This window comes from Haemaphysalis longicornis, unplaced genomic scaffold, assembly GCF_048455015.1.
Source record: "Haemaphysalis longicornis isolate Haplotype H1 unplaced genomic scaffold, Haemaphysalis longicornis Haplotype H1 scaffold_20, whole genome shotgun sequence".
NCBI classification, from domain to species: domain Eukaryota; kingdom Metazoa; phylum Arthropoda; class Arachnida; order Ixodida; family Ixodidae; genus Haemaphysalis; species Haemaphysalis longicornis.
In genome coordinates this window covers 4,477,118-4,500,859 of record NW_027526296.1, presented here as the reverse complement: position 1 = coordinate 4,500,859, position 23,742 = coordinate 4,477,118, and the positions used below count along the sequence as shown (strand labels likewise).

Here is a 23,742-nt window from a genome sequence, read left to right as displayed (position 1 = left end):
CTTGTGACATATCCTGCAACGTTTTGCCATTACGGAGTTTACAACATGAGCACAAGCTAGAAGTGATACATCCCAAAAACCTGACAACTGTGCAATGAACCAGACCATAATGCCATCTCTTGTTGAAACATGCTTCAGCTGTTTTTTTTTTGTCAAAGGTGCATAATGCAAAATGTGAGGCTTCGACAAGTCAAACGGGTACTGTAATGCTGTTTCACCGTGTCGTTCGTCTTTTACCACGTGTACCGTTGACCATGGATTGTCAGCTCACCAGTCTAGCAGTTTTTATATTGTGGATTACACAGCTGTTATGAAGCACCTCGGAATGTCTCCTGCGCGGAAACTGCTGGCTCAGGCGGGCTTAAACTTTGTGCGCGATAGCCTTTTGTAGTCAAGATTTTTAATCCCCAGCCTTGATGGTAGCATGGGGGGCAAAGCAGATCATTTCTTTGCAACAAAGGGACTGATTCTACTAAAAATCCACACCACACTGTGGTAAGCATTGCGACAGTGATCATTTCTTTCTAGCAGGTGAGGGTATTTTTACTTTGCATGAAACAGCACTGTTACTACATGCCAAGAACAACCAACTGAATTGCTGGGACCAGCACTGTCTTCAATTAGCTCGTGAAGAAAAAGGGAGAGAGTTGCAGACTCTTGTGTCCCTCACACCAGCACTGCTATGTAATGCTGGAAACATTGCATCTGTGTTGGGTAAGGGATGTGTATTGAGGCTACTTCGGAAAGGTCAGGTTCATATGCAAAGAGACAAGGAGCGATGGCGTCGGGCAAAGGCAGTAAGCCTCGAGATATATTCATGAGACATATACATATGAAAATCTGAAAAAAAAAAAAAAAAAAATGTTCAAGAATAAAAAAAAAAAAAAAAAAAGAGGTAGAGTCCCTAAGCTGGTCTGGTTACATGGGTTTGAGCTCGCATGCATGGGTGGCTGAATGATGCAGTGTTGAGGTGAGCAGACTTGCTAGTCAAAGATCAGCAGTGCATAGATAAAGTCCCAGAGCCCTGATACCCTGTAATACTTCCTGCACTATCTCTACACCAATCTCTCCTGCCTTCTTTTTTTCCAAATTTTCTCTCCCTCGTCTCCCTCCCTTTGACCGCATGCTGTGGTCCATCATGGGTACCTCCTGTGCCGCCAATCGCCTTTCTGTTGCAGTCGAACCTCGTTATAAAGAAGTACTATCGGGGCAGTAAATTAGTTCGTTATATCCGGTATTCGTTGTAACCGTAGAGGTACAAATTGGCTCTAATAAATCGGCAATTTGGCTCGCGCAATACTCCTAGATAAAAAGCGCATTGTTCTAGGCTGCAAACTCGCTACAAACGAGACAATCCTTATTAATCTTCTTGGGGGATTTTAAACTAAACAGACTGGAACGTGAGATCATGAAATTACAACAGAACAGAGTTTGTTCGGCAAAACAGGCCTGCGTTCTTATTTACTTGAAGGAGGATGTGGCCTTCGCCTAGTGGCTTTTCACAGTCTTAGTGGAATGAAGTTTTTCACCGTGTCCTCGCAGTAAAGGGCCTTTTCTACTTGTGCACTTTTTCAAGCTACTAAAAAAATGATTGTTTTGTACCACTTTTTTTTTTAAATTTTGCTTTTGATATGCTAGCTGTCGAGTTTTGGGCCTCGCGGAAACCAAATATTTCTTCGTTATAGCCGATATCGTGTGGCTCTCAAGGGTTCGGTTTGGTTATGAAAGAATAGGTGTCATTGAAATGAAGCGTGACCAAACAAACTTCGTATTTATTTCGCTATATCCAACAATTCGCTATATCAGTGTTGGCAATATTGAGGTTCGAGTGTACGCTGTTTTGCCTACTGCGCCTCTGCATCCACACTTAATTATTAAGCAAGAACGGATGTCCTCTGGTGGGGTTCACAGGGGTGCCTCATCCCGCTCTTCACTAATCCCAAGCACGATTCTACTCCTCTTCCATCCCTCACATTGGTGAGGACCGAGATGAAATGCCCCTGCATCCCACCGCAGTTAAAGACATCTATCCAGGTGTCGATCCAAGGGGGACTGGGTGGAAGGGGGGGGCCAACAGGGAGGAGCGGTGGCTTTGCGGTAGCGATGGATACTGTTAGAATCATCGACTGTCACTGGTGTTGTTAATAGTTATTTTGATAATTGACTAGTTACCGTCGTGCACGGGCACTCGTCTACTGCAGCCTGCATGTTGTGCTTAGGGTTCAGCGTGCCTCGTGGTGTTTTCCTGGAGGGAGAGTGGGGTGGCCACTGCACTCCCAGTCATCCTCATGGAACGTTGAAAGCATGTGTAGATGTTCGGCTAGACGGGGGTGGTAGCACTTGTTTAAAAGAGCCATGAAGACAAAATACAAGTTGGGTTTATTAGAAAGACTGCTTAGTCCCGATAACAATGATACCAAATATCATCGCAATCTTCGAACAAATAACGGAGATATTGAAGAAAATGTGTGAAGCATTCGCGACCCCCTAGCCAATTTCCCGCAACTTTTCTATGACGTCACGGAACCTTGTTTGTGCGATTGGCGGCTGCTCAACTGACCTGTCGTGATGACACATGACTGGACGTCTGTAATGGGGCCTCTAGTTCCATTTGACTGCATCACTTGAATGCTAACATGCAGTTAACGCACTGAAAATTAGGTTTTATTGTTGGCCCGTATGACGTCATTCTTGCTCATAACACATCACTGTGGGGCAAGATTTGAAAGTTTTGAAATACTTCTTGCTTTTTTTTTTGTTAAACATCTTTTGTGGCTCTAATGGAACTGAGTGAGATACTGAATCTTAGTTCTTCAAAATTTAAATGAAGTTGTATTTTATCTTCATGACTCCTTTAAGAAGTTGAAGCTGAATGATAATAAAGAGGACCAAACTTCTCATGCATGTGGAGCTTGTGAGGAAGGAAGTGCGTTTTTCTTCTTCTTCCTCCTCACAGAGTGCTCGGCTGAGAGGGAGGCTTCGGTTATTTTGGATCTAAATCCTGAGACCATGGTGTGGTGCTATATACATTGCTTGCTGTTCTCCACAGTGACGAATGAGACTGCTGAGGATTTAAAAAAATAAATGAGCAGATTGCAGGTTTTATACAGCGTGGTGCAAATTTTGGCAGGTTTATTTTGATAAATGGCGTCGTCGTCATGAAGAAATTGCAGAGGCTCCCAGTTGGGAAGTGGCAGATCATTGCGTAATCCACTCTGCCCCTTTAAAGTTCGCTTCACTACTTCACGCATGTTCATTGGGGGCACAACATTTTGTGTGGCATAACATAAGAAGTCGTGTGTGGAAATAGGAAGGCCCTGAGCATTATGTTACATACCTGCATAAAACAACATGTAACTATCTGAAGCAATGTACACCGAGTCCCTTTAAAGTGGCCTTTACTGCTATACACAAACACATTGGCAGGAAGGCGTGTTTCCAGGGCAATTCAATCTGTCCTATATGGGAATATTAAGGCCGTAGCGCTATTATTTATAGCATTTATGTATGCCTTGAAATCCACCCTATTGAATCAACGTAAAAATTTTTTTTAAATGTGCAGAAATTCAGCGAATTGTCTACTAATGCATAGCACTCTTATGCCGCTTTTCTTGAGTGTGAGTTCTTTACAGCCAAATTCCTTGGTTTTTTCTAAATCCTTTCTGACCAATTATATCAATCTGTGCTATTATAATGATTACATTTGGAACTAGGGTTGCCACCTGACCGGTTTTAGACTGCCCCGGCCGGTTTTTTAGGCAGCGGCAAGGCTGCCAGTCTGTTTATAAAACCGGCCGATATTGGCCGGTTTTTTTGGATGTCATGCCGCGGTTATTTCTTTTTTGTCCTTTTGTAAGTGTCAATATAGTAACTACGACGATAAGTATGTTTCGACAAACTGTGCAAAGACATGCGAGCAGAGAAAATATGTGGCCGAGCGCGATTCCTGAGGTGGAACAAGACCAAAGGGAGGAACGAAGCAATGAAATGTTGCTGGCACGGTCAGCAAGTGCGGTTGCTTTCAGTGCAGCACAATAACCAAAATATCAACCACTTTCAGTACAAACGTTATGTTGATTTCTATGTAGGAAAACACTACAATAAATGGCACTGCAAAAAACGGGGCTCCTTTTTTTCAAACCCAATTCAACCTTCTTTTTACCATGCCTCCCCCCTCCCGTAGGGTCGGTTTTTTGTTCGGGGAAAGGTCGCAACCCTACTTGGAACTTTTGCGAAATCTGTAATATTGTGGAAATGCAGGGCTTTATGCGGTTCACCATTTCCGTCATTTTTTTAAATATTTTTCTTATTTTTTTAGTGTTTCAAAATTTCGCTCATCCACTCATTTCCATTTACACGAATATAGCAATTACAGTTGGAACTTAGGCGATATCTGGGCGTGGCACAATCCCACCTGTGTGGGTACTTGCCAAAGAATGCTACACATTAAAATTGTCACTTAAAAAAAAATTGATGGCTTTTCTTGGCAAGTATCCATCCAGTGAGCTTTTCCTGCTCCTCCCCGTGAAACGTGATATCACAAGGTACGCCAAGGCAGTTCTAATCTGTTGGACTCTGCCTGGCTTGCTAGTGACTGCTGTGCCGGTGGGCGAGAAAAGCGAGGGTGGCTAAAGTGCGAAACTGGCATGGCATGTGCTGAAATCAAACTGTGAACAGTGGAGGCAGTGGCTTGTTTTGTTTGTGTTTTATTTCTGATGCATGTGCTATTATGGAGCATAGGAATTTAGGTGCCGTTTCGCTGCTTTATTCGCTGAGAAATTGATCAATTTAAGTTAAAATTTTGATTCTCCCGCCAAATCGTATGTCTTCGTGACGTCTGCAATGACATCATATGTGCTGGGGAGCCTTGTTTACCGTTAGTCAACCTAGATGGCACCACCATACTACGGCGGGCAGTCTTCTGCCTTTGCTTTGTTTTTGGCTGTGTTTGTTCCTGGTTTGTTTTTGTTGAGGGAGAAAATAATCGTTTCGGGAAACATGGTGTTCGCTTGACAAATATGGTCACGTAAGACACCGTCGCTTATGCCAATCGGCCAGTGCTGTCTAAGACAACACCAAAGCGCCGCAGTGCTGTGCAGCTAAAAATGGATAGTGTGCACGGTACCAACAGCAGTATGCATCAGTACTTTTAAGTACATATGCTCTCGTAACTTTAATTGTTCTCCCCACCATTGTTACTGCTATAAAAAGACTGGGTCCTAAATGCAAGTGCAAATAGCTTGTTCGGCAAGCTTGTAAGCCCTGCCAATTTGCGTTTACTTTTGCCAGCCTCAGGCAATCGCAGAGCTGGTGCATATGACATCAAAGGTTCTGTTGCGGGAAATGAGCTAGTGGGTCGCATGGCTGTGCCCTTTTTTCCTAATAATATAGCTTATTTGAAAGAAGTTTACGGTACAAGTGGGGTCAGTATGATTCCAACGAGGCAATCTTTCGAATGAACCAAACTTGTGTTTTGTCTGCATGGCCCCTTTAAATCTGTCTCACACCATCGCTCGTGTGCCCTACTGGGCAGCGTGTGGCACCAGCAGAAGCAGAGAGCATGCGGGACTGATGCAGCTTGGCAGGTAAGTTTGTACAACAGGTGCCCACAAGTGCGGACGCTCCTCGGGCAGGTGCTGTTTTGGTGCTTCCTGTGACAGATGGACAGATGGACAGGGTGTGGGCAGGAAAGGGGGCAGAGCGGCTGTGCCCGTCCCCTTGCTGTGGATGTGTTTGTGGGCTGCTGCACGGAACGTGGGCTGATGTGTCCGCTTCTGCTGTGTGCGCAGAGCCTGGCGGAGGTGTTCCGCTGCTTCATCTGCATGGAGCGGCTGCGGGACGCCCACCTCTGTCCGCACTGCTCCAAGCTGTGCTGCTACGCCTGCATCCGGGTGAGGGCACGGGGGCCTGTCTCCCCTTTGGGTTGTGCGTGTAGACGGAGTGCCTTTGGGAGGCCTGTGAGGCCCTGAGCCCAGTATCCCGGTGTGTGTTTGTTTTTTCTTTGATGGCAGGGAAATGCAGATATGGAGGGGTGCCTCATGACCCATGCCTAGGCTCAGTGCGTAAAGCTCTCATTTGAGCCCTGAGTCTGGTGTGGTCGAAGCTCACTGGGGCACACTTCAAACGTGAATCTGCTTTGAAAGCAGCCAACAGTTGCTTGCTGAACAAAACAAAAAAGAGAAAGAAAAAAGAAAGATAAGTTGCTGTTTTTTAATGGGTGCAGGTGTCTATGGGAGGAGAAATTCAACTGGAGAAGGTGACAATTAGACAGCTCGGTGTACTGTGTGCCATAATGCGCTGCTGCGATTTGTGGGGATCGGGGTCTCCCTGCGACCTAGCTCGCACTCGACACTAAGCCACAACGCTAGAGCAGCTAAACTGCACTGTGTATCGCCATCCGGTGTAGCAGTGGAGAACAGCCAGGAGCACACGCAACAACAGAATGGCCAACACCGTTTCTTTACACTCCAATGTGCACTGGGCACATCGCTCAGTCCCAGCAAAGTCGACCGTAGTTTGCAGGAGAGCAAGCAGCAAATGCTTGGATGCAGTGCTTTGAAAATTTTAATCTAACATGGTGAAAACAGTGGTGGTGGTAGTAAGGGCAGCAAAGGAGCATTATTGAGCAACCGAGTTGCGCTTAATAAAAGGGGGGAAAAAACAATGGGACTAGAACAGGCACAGTGGACGTGTGCACGCTAGTTTTCCTCAACAAACAATGCAGAATCACAGTGCTGGCCTCTATTTACACTTTATCATTTCGGCTGGAAGCATGACAAGTATATGCAAGGAGCTGGCCAATTGAAGAAGAAACTGGGGAAAACTGGGATGGCGAGCAAGAGAATGCACTGTCATTTCACATTACACAAAAGTGCTTCTGATTGTACTTAGCAGCTGTCCGGATCTTAAATACTTTGTTAAAGCAATGGACCTTTTTTCAGTACCGGTCCTCCTAGCGGCTGCCATGGCGAACTAAAAATGGCAGTAAGGCACGGCCCCAAGAAAGTCGGGCTTTTGGAGAACTCGTGCACAAAATATCCTGGTTATGCAGTCCTGCACTCACCCGTCACCCGTACCTTTCACATGAATGTCACGGTAGCAGGCGCACATTTCCATTCCCGTGATTAACGTGCAGTAGTCGAAGCGCCCTTTTTTCTTCACTTTCTTTTTCATGTTCATTACTTCCTCACCGGCAGACCTGTTGCTCGCAGTGTGGTCAGCCTCGAACGTCTTTGCCCCTTTCCTTAGAAAGCCTTTTGTGTGTGCACGTACGAACCCACCACGAGCTGTCGAAAGAAAAAATAGACAGCATAGCCGCTCTCCAAACAGAAAGCTGAGGGGCGCCTTTTTGTTTATTTTGACGGAGGCGCCTGCCAAGAATGGCGGACCGGCCGCCCGCGCATGCGCAGATCGCTGCTGGAAAAAGGTCCATTCCGAAAACCAGATTTAATTCACCGGAATTAGTGCTTAGGGTATTTGCTGCTTTCCATAGCTGGTAGTTTTTTTCTTGGTTCGTTCTGTTTTTGAGTGCTTAATCGCAGTCTTTCCTACAGAGCACTTCAAAAAGTGATCTGCAACCAACTAGCCCCTTTTGCTGTATTACTGATATTGTCACGAAGCCAAAGACGACGCAGCTGTCTTGAAGGAAAAGCAAGTTTATTGGAGTGAACTTGTGCTCCCCTAACAACTCAAAGAATACACAGGCAGTGAAACAGCAGTCAATGAAATGACGTGCGCAGACTGGTGTCAGCTAATCGAATACTAGTACTGCGGCGTCTGCTCTGCGGGCATTTATTTTTCAGTGCGAGTGTTTCTTGAACCGTCGAATCACATCCAGAACACTGTAGGTCAAACAAGACAGCACGTGCGGAATAAAAAATAAAGAATGGAACATGCGCTTCACTTGGCACGGAGATAACACAGCCTGGTGCAGCCGGGCGGTAAGAACAAAACATAAATAAACAAACCCAATGCATGGTTTGCGGGAATATAAATCTGGCTCCAGGCATCCACATATCATTTCACTCAAAAACTGCAGCTTGCTCCTCTTGGGTGTGGAAGTGCGATTCTTTGGGTGTAACCACTGCAGGCAGCCACTGTCGTGGCAGAAGGAGCGTCCTAATACAGTAAAACCTCGTTACAAGAGACACTGTTACAAGAGACACTTGGTTATAAGAGACATTCGAATGAAAGCGGTTTGGTTGGTTTTCCTATGTTCGCCATGTAAGCAACATTGCATACAAGAGACCTTGGTTACAAGAGACACATTTTTTGGCTCCCTTGAGTGTCTCTTGTAACGAGGTTTTACTAATAGTGACCCTCGCGTGTCCGCCCCTGCCTGTGCCGTGCAGCGTTGGCTGACGGAGCAGCGGTCGCAGTGCCCGCACTGCCGGGCCTCGCTGCACCTGCACGAGCTGGTCAACTGCCGCTGGGTGGAGGAGGTCACCCAGCAGCTGGACACGCTCCAGCTGAGCTCGGCCGCCACCGCAGCGGCCGCGGCTGCGGCCACGGGGGCGGCCGGGGGCGGTGGCGGCGGCGGGTCGGCCGTCGTCGGGGGCGGAGGGGTGGAGGCCAAGCCGGGCTCCCCCGAGCCGGGCCAGCGGGAGCAGGAGCGCTGCCCGCACCACAAGGGGGAGAAGCTGAGCGTCTTCTGCTGGAACTGCCGCCTCTGCATCTGCCACCAGTGCGCCCTCTGGGGGGGAACGGTGAGTGGGGGAGCGGGGGGTAGGGGAGGGTGGGGGGGGGGGGGCGTGCCCGTGGGGATGTGACACTTGGGCTCTCTCTGATTGATAGTCTCAGACTAGCTGTGAATAGTCTGTACGTAGTCCAAGGATTCTCCACGCCATAGAAATGTAGGGAATACGATGGAGGTATACATAAAAATGAATGCTGGATTGCTGCTTGGGGAGTATGCAGGGAGTGTGGGGCTGATGATTGACGACCCCCTCTGTGCGTCCGAGAAGGCCCTCTGGGATGTTCACTGTTAAAGGGGCCATGAAACAGCTCAATGGGCTGTTTTCCAATTCCCTGTGTGTAATTGCAAATCTGCCAAATTGTTGCCAGCTTGGAAGTGTAATATATTGCACAACTGTGGCACAAATGACCCATTTCTCATGCTGGGCAGTGTTATTTTAGCTGTAGCTGTGACCAGTGTGAATTACGAACAGGGTAAAAGTGAAGCACAATGGGCACGATCTGTTTTCGCGAATACCAGGGGACCATTTCTGGTGCACAGCTTTCACGGTGCAGCTGGGTAGGTTGGAAAGGTTAGAATGTTGTGACCATTTGTTGGCCGCCCCTTCAGAATCGAGGATAAAGTAGCATAATGGGCAAAAAAACAATGAGCGATTCGTCCGCTTAGTGCCTGTGTTTTGTACTTATAAATTGGGTACAGACCATGGCAGTTTCAGGAATAGGCACAGACTTCTAAGCTCACATACAGTGGTCCCTGTTTTCTCATCCTCTCTAGCTGTCAACCATGATAAAACTGCATTGGCCCAGTTCAGCTCCTGTTTGACAGTCCATGCTTTCATCATCATCATCAGCCTGTCTGTGCCCACTGCAGGGCAAAGGCCTCTCCCATTAATCTCCAATTACCCCGGTCCTGTGCTAACTGCGACCAGTTTATCCCCGCGTACTTCTTGATCTCATCTGCCCATCCAACTTTCCGCCGCCCCCTGCCACGCTTGCCTTCTCTAGGGATCCACTCTGTTACTCTTAATGACCAGCGGTTACCTTGCCTTCGCATTACGTGACCACACCCATTTCTTCTTAATTTCTACTGATATGTCCTTAGCATGCTCTGCTGAACACTGGACCCGGGTCGAGCTGGCAGCGGTGGTTTCATCCCCGGTCTCTTCTTCCCGATGGCAGCACTGCGGCCACGTGTTCAAGCCCCTGGAGGAGGTGCACGCGCAGCAGGTGGCCGCCGTGCGGGAGCAGGTGGGGGCCCTGCGGCGCCGCCTGGTGCACCTGCTGGGCCTGGTGGCCCAGGTGGAGCGCTCCGTCGAGGCCGTGCGCCAGGCCAAGGACCTGCGCGTCCACGAGATACGCAACGCCGTCGAGCACATGATCGCCCGCCTCGACGCGCAGCTCAAGGGCCGCCTGCTCTCCCTCGTCGGTGGGTGCTGCTACACGGGCTTTCGTCTCGGATCGTCCATTAGTGGAGGGGGGCCACCGCGTGGTGCTCCACTGCCATCGCAGCCCATGTCGATGATGCCGTTCTTTTCTGTCTTCTGTCTGTTGGAGCTTTCAGAGTGCTCACCGGGCAGACTCCTTGTTGCACTTTACAATTGATAAGTGCTTTTAGAGTAAGCTCTCTGTGAGACACTAATGAGGCCTGCAAGATACGACCAGGAACCACATGCGACTTGGGCCAGGATAGGGGTGTGCGAACACTGAAATTTTCAAATTACATGGCACTGGTATTGTATTAGTGCAATAAAATGATAGGCAACCATGATACGCAATGAGCAATCCAATGGGCCTGTTCGGTTTTCCACTTCTGGCTGCCCGGGGCTGCCCGCGGGCTGCCAGAGGCGAGAGCCGGTCATTCGTTTTTCTCGGGCAGCCCGAAACGTCACTTCCGGCGCCGCCAGAACGTCTTTGATTTTTCTGGGTCGGCAACGTCTGGCTCCCCGCAAGCTGCCAGAGCCGCCCGGGCGTTCGTGGTCTGGCGGAGAGTGGGCACCGATCTGGCAGATAGCAGACGACAAAAGGAGAGCGGCACGGCCAGTTTCAAAATAAAATTGTGGATATTTTTGGTTATTTCGGATATGATGGTTTGGAGCTTATTTATTTAATCTGAAAAATCACTTTCGCGCACATTTCAGTTGATTTTTCCCATTGCAGCACCCGTTTTTTTGAACGAGAAGTGAGATGACATGTGATTCGCCCCTAAACGGCCATTTGCGGTGCGTCTTCTGGCAGACATGGAGGACCTATTTCAGCTCGTGGGCGAGGACGGCATCGCAATTCTAGATGAGGGCATGTCTGTGTTTATTACTTCATGTAAGGGGTTCTAAGCGAGTACATTAGTTGTCCACGCGTCACGAATGAAAGTCTTTTTATTCCTTCGGAAATGAAAAAAACTCTCCTGCAGCACTCTGCGTAGTCGGTGCTGCCAGGAAAGCCGGCGAACACGTCGATGAGCACTATGTCCGCATTGTAGATCCCCTGGAGTACGATGGAGTAAAACTTGTTGCGATTGTAGTAACTCCCTTCAGACTCCGAGGGTCTAGAAATGCGGCACCCATAAACCGCGCCGATCATGTCCGGCAATCCTCCGCTTCCTCGACGAATGAGTGTGGAACGCCCGCTTGTTTAGCTCCAATATTGCTCAGTCGGGCCATAATATTTCCCGTCCGCTGATAGAAGTAAACAAATGAGACAACTCGGTAGACTGCGGCGTGAACAGATGACTCACTCGCGTCGAATTCGCGATCATGTACATGGTACACTGTGTACCGATGTACGACAGGGCAATCAGAACTGTCTTCTGGGCAGGCATTTCGGGGCGTCCTCGCAGGCCTTCGGGGTAGAATCAGGAGTGTTGAAATTCGCCGACCAGGGCTGCCACTGTACGTCGCGACAGGCGAAACAGTCTCATGAACTCGAACTCCAGGTAGGTCGGCACAACGTTTTCCACGTAGAGGGCTATGCGGTGACCGTTCTTCCCGCTGAACCATCGCGAGGATGACGCACACATTGAAAACGTCGGCTTTGCAATCGTACTCTTCATCTTCAAGATGCATGACGGCGGCCCGCTAACAACGCGTCGGGGAGAGCAGCGAGCGCACTTCTTGTGTCGTCCGACATTGTGCCGCTGAAACTGTAGCAGACGACCGGAAAAAAAGGTTGCTCCGCAGCGCTTGTCGCAGCTGGGCTCGGTCCCGGCTTCCGGTGTATCCCGAACCGCTTGAACAATGTAATCATGACGCAACATCCTGCCCGAAAGCAAGCTTCTGGCAGCCCGTGGGCTGCCAGAATGTTCGTAAATCGAACAGGCCCAATAATGGGCAACCATAATGATATCGATGTTTCGGCCAGTCACCAATTCAAGCGCGGATGCGATTCTTGGGTGCGCGTTCCCGAAAAAGAATGTGCCCGTTCGAATCGAGTAATTATGTGCATTCCTTGACGTTCTTGCGCATCAATGTTGCTTGGTGTAAGCACGTGGAAGTGCGTACTTCAGTGTGCAGCAAGTGCATTGGTGCACGCCTTGTTTGCCGAAGTCTGTACGAACTGTAATAAATCTCATCTGCACGAGCTATAGATATCCTCTCACTGCCTCTGCGCTCACCGCGTGCTGAAGCCAGTTCCGTCCTTCCAAACAAGTGGCTGGCTAGTCGGGCCCGTGGAGTTGGCAGGGAGAGCCAAGCCCGGCATGTTTGCTGTGCAGATCCACGCACGTTGAAGAATGGGTGGGGAAAAAAAAAAGTCCTTATTATGTCGTTCTTCGTTTGAATACAGTTTAATGGTCAAAAAAGAAAGGTGAGCTTCTGTCGAAGCGGGTGAGCAGCACGAGGCCTAGGCCGTGGAGTGGCTGGCGCGGAAGCGCGTACTTCTAAGCGTGCTTATGTGGATTCGTGAGGACGTCAGTAATTACGTGACCATGTAGTTGGTCCTTTAGGAGAATGCGTAGCACACATTATGCACAAATATTTGCCGCTTTCCCAGAATATCCAATTGCTGCCATGTAATCGGGAACTTTCAAATCAGCATTTTTCAAATTGAATACACTTTAAATTTCGAATATTTGAAATTTGAAATTTCGAATATTCGCATGCCCATCTATCTACTTGGACAAAGTAATCTAAAGGTCAATTCAGACCAGCAAGACGAGGGTAGTGTATTGTGTTAGCAATTAGGACCAGCAATGGTGTGTTCAACTGGGCCATGCATTGCCTATGGGGTATGAAATGTTGCATTCCAAGTTCACTGCTGTCTGTAGTTCATGCATGTACTACTTGGAAAAGCTGCTATGGCACCTAACTACGACTGAAATTTGGCAGGTGATTTGGTAGAAGCTCAAATTCTCGTTAAAATGCAGACTTTTTAAATTTACCTGACGCACCCATATTTCACTTCCACAAAGCTTGAGGATGAGCAACTTTTATGCTTAAAAAAAAAACTTCATTTTCATTAACCATGCTTTGGTGTCTCAATCCAATTTGAATGTAGTTCTTAATTTTGTAATGCTCAGTGTTCTGCTGGCGCACTTATCAAAGATTTGAGGTTCCTTGCATATATGGAGGAACGCCAAGACTGCTCTGCCCTTTCTGCAAATGTAATCTTATTCCTCATTTCACTCCTACTAAGCTAGGTGTACGTAAATGTTTCTCTTCTTCGCACGTACAGACACCCCTTTTCAAGAAAACGCTCTGTGCCATGATGCTTCCAGTATATGGTCACATAGCCGCCTCATCATATAGCGCTTTGAGTAACGCCAAGTTCCCCTTCCCTGTCCACTTTCTCTCCCCTCCTGTTCCTGCTGAATGAGCAGCGCAGAAGAATGCGCTGACCCAGGAGACGGAGCAGCTGGAGCAGCTGCTGCAGGCGGCCGAGGCGCAGCTGAGCTCGTGCTCGCGCTCGGAGCTGATAGCGCGCTCACCCGAGATCGTGCGCCGCCTGGGGGAGCTGCTGCAGCGGCAGCCCCCCTGCTCCCCGCCCCTGCTCCTGCTCCCCTCGGCCACGGGGGGCGCGGGGGGCGGCCAGGAGTTCCCCTCGGAGATGGTGCCCCCCTACGAGTCGAGCGCCTTCCTGCTGCGCAACTTCTCCCTGCTGCAGCAGCGCGCCGACCCCGTCTACAGCCGCCCCCTGACCACCTCGGGCCTCACCTGGCGCCTCAAGGTTTACCCCGTAAGTGGGGCGGGGGTAGACCTTCTCTCTTTTGTTTCATCTCCCCCTTCTTCTGGGCACTGTTACGAATCAGCACTAGGTGATTCGGTGTCCTGAACGGTATCGTGCTTGACATATGCCGGCCAAGTTTTCTGCAATGCGGGGAAGTTCCTTGTGTGGTGGGGAAGCCAGCTCAACAGGAGCATCATGTTGGGACAAGATGGAGCCTGGCTGCTACATGCCTCCCGGGGCCAATGAGTCACGGTAGCAGCGGCCGTTGCATGAACCAGAAGAATGTTGCTCCAGCAGATGCGTGTTTGAACAAGCCTTCTGCATATGGCAGCCATGCGTTGGGACTCCCCCCTCTCTCTCTCTCCAACATAGCATGCACCGGCTCCTGGGGCATACATAACAGGTCCTGTGGAAGGTGTTTTATGTATTTGTAGTTTTGGTGCTGTGTGCAACGCACTGAACACCTGTTGATGGTTTGGAATTCTGGGTACAGTGGAACCCCGATTATGTGTCCCGCGGTTTTACGATGACTTACTGCTTATGACCGCGGCGTGGCAAACTCCCCATAGAAACAATGTATTAAAGGGGTCCTGAAATGCCTTCCGCCGATGCATGGATGTACATGTAACCAAATAAAGCAATGTATTAGCAATCTCCTCCTGCAAGAATTTTGTTAAAGCGATGAGTATTAGCTGAGAAATCGTAAATCAAAAACCGCGAATTATCGTCGCGCCGTATTTCCTCCTCCTTTCAACTGTTTCTTCGCTGTTGGCCTCCCCTCCCATGATGCTCCGCTCCTCAGCGGTGACGTACTTCCGCTATTGCGCTCCCACAGACTGCCGTCTGCTACGGGCCAGCTCTTTCGGCTTTTTCATCTCTGTAGACACCATGGACACAGGCTGGAAAAGCGAACGAATGACCTGGCCGCATGTGTGCGGCCTGGCCTTGCCCTTTCGCGGTGTACGTAGCTGCAGGGCTGCAGTTGGTATCGGCGGCGAACTCGCAGCCGCGTGGGGAGAATCGTGCGCTCGTTCCCTTTGGTGCACCGCGCACTGTTTATCCAAAAAGCGCGGTCTCAGATGTGACCCTGCTGGTGCCGGGTGTTATTTTGCGGTGGTTGTAATTCCTACTACCGGCGGCATGTGAAAAAAGACATTTTCAACCGACACAGAACCCGTGCACAAAACGCGCCGGATCGGATCGCTTTATCAGCGGCGATGAACGTGAAGGCGAAGAGCAAACCAACGCTGCACTCGATCAGCGAGAACTCGTGTTCTGACAAGCTGCACCCGTGTGTTGCATTCAACACTCACGGGAAAGCGTTTGTTTGCACTTGTTTGGATAGTCGTAAAATGTCCAAACACTCCGGCACTCCGCTAGCAGATCAGCCGGCGAGACATTTCGGAAAACATTTGACAGATGGCGCCGTATGCATTAGTGTGTCGCTACGCAAAACTGATGAGACGCTCTACTAAAACTCCCATCGCGGTGTCACGTAGCGGGACGCAAAAATTTAGTGTTTAGCGTATGCAAAGGCCACAAACGCTGTACTAAAACTCTATTAGCAGCAAAATAGCGTGCGTATGTGAAACCGCTTGCGTTTACAAAGCTACACGCCGAGCGCGTACGTTTCAAACCTAGTGACATCGTTTAAATACACTGGCAAGCACAGTGTAACGTAGTCAGATATCAACCGTATGCTCAGGCGACAAGCAAGAGCTTGTTTTATGTGGGGCGCAGATTGCGCATAAAGGCCCGTTCGCACTTGCGACGAAAGCGAGTGAGAGCGGCAGGAATTCCGTCGCTTTGTCGCGCGACGATCGTTTTTGTCGAATGGTCGGGACAAATTTTGGTTGCGCGACAGAATTCCCGTCGCTTTCGCTCGCTTTCGTCGCAAGCGGAAATGGAAAGTTCTGCCGCTGCCGTCTGCTACGCAGCTCGGAGGTAACCGCGCGATCTGCTCGGGCCGGATGAACGCGCACACTCCCGCACGGCAGCGCCCCAAGCGGCAGACGGCCGCGTACATCGCTCCCGGCGCCCGCCTGGAGCCCGCCATCGGCACACTAGCCAGTATATTTCAGGCACTATAATGGAGGAAAGATTTTTTGCTTCCGATGAACCTAGTTCTTTGCCCCTGTGTTTTTAAATACGTGAAGTGGTTAGCACGTCGTCCTCACGCAGCTCTGTATCGTCGTAGCATCGCTGATTGTCCGAACGAAGCTTGCAGCTAAGGCAATGCAGCGACCGGAGCTGTGTGTGTGTGTGTGTGTGCATCGCCTCCTGTGTGTTGTGGACGCGTTCGTTTCGCGATGAAATGCGACATTGTACTTCTGCGGGTGGATAGTGCTTCCCATGGTCTGGATTATCTTTCTCGAACGACGTACCACTCAACCTCGCATGGGGTATGTGCAGTGTGCCTGGCTAAAAGCCTTCTCGCTTGCGCGCCAGAGTTGTGACTTGCTGCTCGTCCCCGCAAACCGGGTGTGAGGTGAGTGCCGTATTTACGACGGGCAGGAGGAGGCAACTCATCGTCTGTCAATCGCGGTTCAGACTTGCAACGCATGTTGTGACGTTGCGTTCGTTCGAAACGCATCTCTGGATTGTTTTGAAGTTGAATAAAATGTACGCGTCAAACCCGGGCATTCGGCTCAGGGCGTTCTCTGCGATTGCACCAAAGAAGTGCCACGGGACTTTCTTTATGGTACGTACTCACGTAAGATAAAATCCACGTCGTGTTATGGCCGTGTTGCATTCAATACAAACGGTTAAGCGTTTGTTTACACTTGTTTCGTTTGTCGTAAAATGTCAAAGCACTCCGGCACTCCGCTAGCAGATCAGCCGGCGAGCCGACGCTGAGCAGACGACTCATCTCTTTGCCGGAAGTGCGTGAAAAAGCCGCCCAATAGCAGGATGTCTAGCTCATGACGAACATCTGGGAATCGATGATGTAGACATGTGAAGATGGCGGCGTCCAAAAACACGAAGGAAAGGGTGAGAAAAAAGCGACAAACTTTGCAACAAAAGTGTGAGCTTTCCGCTGCGCGTAAAAGAGTAATACTTGGCACAGGTGACGTTGGCGACCCAATCTAGCGATTGCGCTAGTTCATTGAGTGTGCTCAAAATGCCTTTCAGGGCCCCTTTAAACCCCCCCCCCCCCCCCCCCCCCCCCCAATTATGTAACGCTTGGGTGCATGTGGTCCGCTTCATGTAACGATGGGCACTGGAGGGGATAAAATAGCGTTTTTCCCGAGAGAAGTCAAAGTCCAGGTGGCCGGCGATCTGCCAATTTGAAGGTCCCATCTAGCCGACGAATGTGAAAACACATACGCCGCAACTCCACGGTGATGATCAAACACCTGCTTTCTTCACATGCTCGATCCAAGTTTCTTCCTTTCACAAAGTGCTCTCTCCCTCTGTTCGTTGGTTCAACCTCCACATCGCCCCACAGTCCTGTCTTTTTGGCCTTTATCACTCTTGCCACCTGATCTCTGCTCATCAGTGTCTTTCAAAGCCATGTTGTGAGAGAGACAGAAAAAGACCTTATTTGTGGTCAGTCTAAAACCGATTGGTGTTCTTCCGTTTAAAGAACCGTAAGCAGCTGGTCACCGAGGACTGCCGTCGCCAACCACACCTGCCAGTCGGGAGGGGGAGGTTAGGGTAATGAGGTGACTGTTGGGCAACGGGGCAGGAGAAAAGGATGGGCTTAACATTTGCATATGTAGAGGGGCAGTTGGGATAAGATGGGTCGGAACGATAACGGTAGAAGCAAAGAGGTGCCGGAGTGGTGGAGGTGTTCAGCTGGATTGCCCGTAGGGTGTGCACTTGAGCAGTGGATAAAGAAGTGTGGGGTGGCGAAAGAGTCTAGCGAGTGCCGGAGGTGTTGGTTGTGTTGTTCGAGAGTCTTCTTGTAGAAATGTGCCTTGTCCGGCATGGGCGGACAAGGCCAAGGGATCACCGGTGCCCGGCTAGTAGTCTTGTGGGCAGCTGGTGAGCCAGCTGATTGCCGATAATCCCTGAGTGGCCTGGCACCCTCGCCACAGGGACTGAGAGACAGGGGAGAGGAGCAAGAGAGTTTCAGAAAGGTCGTCATGCTGATCTTCTGGAAGTCGGTTGTTGCAAAGAGCTCGAATCGCCGCCATGGAGCCAGAGCAAATGCGATAGTGGGGAGAACAGTGGAAGAAAGTTAGTTCTCTAGTTGCGTGATTGATCACCACTAGTTCAAAAGCTAAGGGGGAAGTGGGATGGGAGTGAGGGCGTGCTGTAGAGGTGATTGGGGTGTCACTGGGGCCACACATAGTGACGCAAGCAGTGGAGCCACAAGCAGGGTAATATGTTGTTCAACGTAGCACGTGACAGTTTTTGTAGGGGAGGGGTCGGGGTAGTGGGCGTGAGCTTGCCGTCTGCCCTCGTGAAGGTGCAGGGCTTGTTGGAAGGGATGGGGGCACAGCAGAGGGGACTGGGAAGGGGCCGTTAGGGGGTGTGCAAGGGAAAGTCAGTGGGCCGGATGCCCGCCTGCTGAGGTAGCCAATGACCCAGCCATCGATCCCTGTGGTGGCACAAAAGATCAGCAAAAGAGGAAAGAGGCCTGTGGCATATAAGTTCTCTGTAGAGGCGTGTATTGGGAGATGCAGGGTAGCTTTGTAAAAAGTGCGAACTCTTTCGTTGCGGCGGAAAAACGGCTGATTTTGAGTGCTTCCGCAAAACTATTTCTTTCTCTTGAGCTGGTGGACACATTTAGCATCGCTATGCATGAAATTGTAGCTTGTAGATTGCTCTTCCAAACACATAACAGCAGTTTTGTGAAAGGTACAATTATTTACAGTTTATTGGTCAAATAATCAGAAAAAAAAATACACAAAAAAGTATACACGCAATGTATACAATTTATTGTACTGAGCCTAAAAATTATTTTAGGAATTCTAAGATATAAAAATTGTTCCTACATTCCTTGGCTATGAAGCAATACATAAATGCATGCTGTAGCTCAAGTTTTGGATGTTTGCGAGCACGTCAAGCTAGCAGAATTGATGGCTGTGCCACTCCTCAAAGCTACTTGAGGGTAAGTCAGTCTTTCTAAAATATGCAACCAAGCATACTTTTTTGTATTCTCACACAAAATCTTTACGACTTCAGTGGTAAAAAACCAGAAAAAATAATCCAGTGGTCTTGAGAAGTGTCGTGCATCGCTCTGTAACGCGTCTGATACGAGCGACAGGCTATCTTGAAGGTGATAACACGATACGGTGCCGTGCATTTGGAAAAATATCCCCACCGTACATTGTCCAGACCCTACACATCAAAGTAAAACCGCAGTCAGATAGGGAACATTTTTTGTTTATAAATACAGCGCGAAATCAAAAACGAACCTACCTGGCAGCACCTGTCGGAAGTCCGCAGTATTTTAATGAGAGCGTTTACATCAGAACTAGAATCTAACGAATCCACATCGTTGGTGGAGTCATCACTGCTGTAGGGGTAACAAAAATCAGCAGCAGCAGCTGCCGAAGTCCCTGCCACAGCTGTCTGCTTTTGTGGAGCGCGCTTTGAAGCGGACGCCATTGTCACACAACTTGCAGCTACCTTGGGTTCAAATTTCACTCGCGACGCTGTTTACCCACGCGAAATGTAAACAAACGGCAATGAAACTGAAAAAGGGGTTTCCAGTGAACACGCCAGATGGCGTCAGTTGTCCAAATAACACTGTTTTTAGATTTTGCGGGAGGTTTGACAATCGTTCACCTGTGAGCGATGGCCTATGGCGCGGTCAAGGAAGAGTTAAATGTATTGTCATGTATTGGGGCTGGTTTTTGGGATGGGGCTAATTAAAGAGAAGTTCAGAATCCCCGTCTAGTGTTTATGACTTGGTTGGAAAAAGGGGCTGCGCTCAGTTCTGATCGTTGTATTAAGGCTGAGCAGTGACCTCTGCAGGCTGTGACACTTGACACAAGCGCTGTCTCATTCCAAACTTACTTGATGCTCACTAGCGAGCTCAGTTTGCCCTTATGTAACCTTAACGGAACTTGCCACTTGTGGCAGGGGTGCATTTGCAATTTGATGTGACTGAAAATGCAGCTTAGCCAAGTGCAGCTGTGAGGGCAGGGTAGCAGTGACACTTGACATTGTTGCGGCCACAGTAATCTTCCCTCTGCTGCTGAGCACGAGGTCGCGGGTTCGATTCCCGGCCGCGGCGGCCGCTTTTCTGATGGAGGCCAAAAGCAGAAACGCCCGTGTGTACGAGATTTCGGTGCACGTTGAAGATCCCCAGGTGGTCAAAATTAATCCGGAGCCCTCCACTACGGCGCGCCTCATCGCCTGCGTTGCGTCGGCGCGTTAAACCCCACAATCAATCAAAGCAATCAATCAGTAATCTTCCCTTTCCTCCTTTTCCTTACAGGATGGCAACGGTGTGGTTAGGGGCAACTACTTGTCAGTCTTTCTGGAACTCACGGCTGGCCTGCCAGAGACATCCAAGTGAGTCGCAGAATTGTCCGTCCGATGTCTGGTTGACTCTCCGTGGGATGTCAACACAGGGGTTTTGCTATCACTGTTCCTGTTGGTTTGCATCGATGTGTGCTCCACACACTTTGTGGCACCCTTGTTTGTGTGTCCTATTTGTAGTTTCCCCTGGCACAATAACGTGCGTGTCCTTGTAGTTTGCACCATCAGTGACTGCTGCAAGTGAGCTGGGTGGGGCGACCCAAGTCCTGAGTGTAATGAGTGGCCTTTTTTGTAGCAGTGAAAGTGTCTGGCCACAGGTATGCCACAGGTTAAAAAAGAAATCCCAGGCCATCTCCACTAACATGAAACCTAGGGAGGGGCGAAGCATGCAGTGTGTGTATTCTTGGTGCCTTGGCGTATTCGCCCATGGAGATGAAACCATTGGGGGGCAGAGGTATGCAGCTTTGCTGTAAAAGTCTCTCGTCTTCAAAGCACGAAGCTCTGTGGTGCGAGGCGTAAATGAGTGTCCCGGTGTTTTAGTGTTGGGACTGCATGAAATGACGACTTCGCACCGAAAAGATATTATTTTGTCAGTGGCATAGTTTACCGGGGCTGATCACGTAAGCTGTCATCTTGAGACCGTGCTAATTAGCGCCAGCCCTCCCGGTTCGTCTCAACAAGGCAGCACAGGTTTCCTTTCCACTCTGTTCCTTCACAGTGTTTCCTCTTTTATTAGGAATCCCTGCAGAGTGGCTATGTGGAAGCTAGTAAACTATCCTCCCCCCCCCCCTTGTTACGTTGAGCAAGGGGTAGGAGGGCGGGGCAGCACCAGTGCGGAGCAGCCGCCACCGAGTGCACCCCGACACACACCCACCGGTGCTGCTGTGCAGGTACGAGTACCGGGTGGAGATGAGCCACCAGGGGGGCGACCCGAGCAAGAACATTGTCCGGGAGTTTGCCTCTGACTTCGAGGTGGGCGAGTGCTGGGGATACAACCGCTTCTTCCGACTCGACCTGCTCGCCACCGAGGGGTACCTGGCCGGGGACACCCTGCTGCTGCGCTTCGAGGTATGCGGCCACTCTTGCTCTACTCTGCTGCTACTGTGTGTCATGACGCATGTTGCATCTCCTAACTGTGGGAAGGGGACAGGACGCTCGACATTCCAAGGGAAAGATAGCCAGTCGGGCTGGTCAAGGGGTGGGGAGGTTGATGTCTTGGCACATCTGTTTGAGTGAAGTCTGTGGCTGGCAGACTGCCAGAACCTGTGGCATAGACTGGGAAATGTTCTATTGGTTCCAGTTCTCAGTCTGAGCAGGTCCTACCTAGTCCTTCTCGCCTGCCTGCTGCGAAACGAAAAATTTCAGTTTCTGGTCTAATGTTTGAAGAATTTCCATGGGGCTGGGATTACTGCCTAGCCATGTTAGCCAGGTTTGCTGAAACCCATAAGTGAAGGTTCATGGTGAAGGTCTGTGTTACAAGCTTTGCACCTGTACTGAAATGTTGTGCGCTTCAAACACTCCTCATATAACAAGGTTTTATGGGCAGTTGTGACCACATACAGCATCATACCCCAAGCAGGGCTCAGATTTCAGGGAAGTTCAAAGCCATTTTCTTTGTTTGCAGCAGTGCTTCATCTTGGCCAACCATCTTGACACAACCGGAGCAGTTTGCTTGGCCTAAACCACTTCCCTGTACCTTTCCACGAGGAAAACCAAATGACTTCACAAATGAGCATAGGGCACCTTAGCTTGCCTCTTGCAAACGCCTCCTGTGGGATGTAGTGGGGACCCTTGTGGGCGACCTAGTCAGATCTCTGGCGTAAGCCACCATGCTAACTCCCAGCACTTTAACCATGTGGGTCATTGCATCCGCAGCAGCCCAGCAAGGTTTGCTGAGATGAGAACACAGTAGACAGTAGTGCCGAAGCACAGCCGTTTATTTGGGATCTCCCTAAGCATGTGAGCATGACACTTGATGGCGTTCACGAATCACGCCATCTGGTCATGATAGTGAATGAGAGGCACTCACGACACGCAACAACAGTCCCCACCTGAGATTCATGTTACGGCTGCGGCTGTGTTGTTCATAGAGTTCTGCCAATCTTCCCCAGACCGGACTTCCAATCTGACTCAAACTCCCTGTGCTGCCTGTAGCCTGTCATGCGCGCGCGTTTGCGGAACAAGTGCATGGAGCACTGATGCCATCTGTTGGGCCACTGCTGAACTAGCAGTGATGTGTGGCATCACATTCTCGGGTTTCGCCACATTCCTTCCCGAAGTGTGCGCAGACTCGGGATTCCAGGTCTTCACGATTCCCACAATCACTATGAGTCTTATACGAGATATGTTTCTTCCCCTCTTCGGACAACAGAGCTGCTTAATAAGCTTTTAGTTCCGCCATCGAGTGTTACCAGGAAAGAAAAAAAAAACATGAAAAAATACCGAGTGCACGTGAGCCTGTGCCTCATGAGGAGTACCTGGCATCGGCCAGCTTGACCTTTGAAAACACTTTGCCCAGCGTTCATGGCGTGATCTCTCACTTGCTGTTCTCCTCCCTAGTTCATGTGCGGTAGCGCCTGAAGTGGGGAGCACAGATGCAGAGTTTGCACTTGAGACGCCGAGTTCATGAAGCCGGTAGCCGCAGGTTCTAGCGTGTGCTAACATGGCCCACTTCGGGAGAGATATGAAAGCTTGCGGACGAAATGATCTGGGCCTGCCAGTCATGGAGAACTCTCAGCGGCAAGTTCTGAAATCTGCGTTAGGTGCAACAGGCGGGTCTCCAACGAAGGGAGAGGGGCCGCCAGCTCTGCTGTTTCTCCAGCCTTGCACCACTAGTGCAAGCTGGGCCATTTTTTTTTTCTTTCTTCTTGCACTTGAAAGGCTTGACAGAGACGGCTCTGTATTTGACATGCACCCAGTATCACTGTGCGCACTTGATTAGGCTTGTGAAAAACTGAACAGTGGAAGTCGGGAATTTCTGCGTAACCACATGTTGGCTGCTAGTACCAATGAGTGCTGAGTGAGGTTGGCTTAAATTTGCAGACAGTAATCTTGCACAGATTGCAGCAACAAACGCTCACTGGTGCTCTCTTTCATAGCTAGTTGCTACGATACACTGTTGATGCATCCAAGTGTGCCGCTACCATTCGCAGGTGCGTCCCCCGACGTTCTTCCACAAGTGCCGGGACCAGCAGTGGTACCTGTCCCAGCTGCAGGCTCAGCAGGCGCAGCTGCTGCAGCAGGTGCAGCACCTCAAAGAGGTGGGTGGGTGGGAGTTGACGGCTGCGGGGGAGGAGGGACTAACTTGCGCTGGGATTGCCAGCGCTGCACTGTTTCTTGCCAAGATCACAACAAATATGGCAGGATAAGTGCTCGCTCGGAAGCTTGGGGGGCAGACATTGCAGAAGAACATGTAATGGGGCCCATGGTAGAGGAACGGTACTTGAATAGCAC

General features: G+C 49.9%; 1 protein-coding gene across 2 annotated transcripts in view; it reads left to right on the top strand.

The window, feature by feature from the left end:
* Window positions 1–23,742, top strand: part of LOC144172308 (uncharacterized) — a 57,161-nt gene that overhangs the window by 3,375 nt on the left and 30,044 nt on the right. For both annotated transcript variants that reach the window (XM_077701066.1, XM_077701067.1), the window contains exons 3-9: window positions 5,790–5,891; window positions 8,352–8,705; window positions 9,874–10,120; window positions 13,505–13,860; window positions 20,246–20,322; window positions 21,180–21,357; window positions 23,442–23,549. In XM_077701066.1, coding sequence (XP_077557192.1) covers window positions 5,790–5,891; window positions 8,352–8,705; window positions 9,874–10,120; window positions 13,505–13,860; window positions 20,246–20,322; window positions 21,180–21,357; window positions 23,442–23,549 — 1,422 coding nt within the window. The remainder of the gene's footprint in view (window positions 1–5,789; window positions 5,892–8,351; window positions 8,706–9,873; window positions 10,121–13,504; window positions 13,861–20,245; window positions 20,323–21,179; window positions 21,358–23,441; window positions 23,550–23,742) is intronic.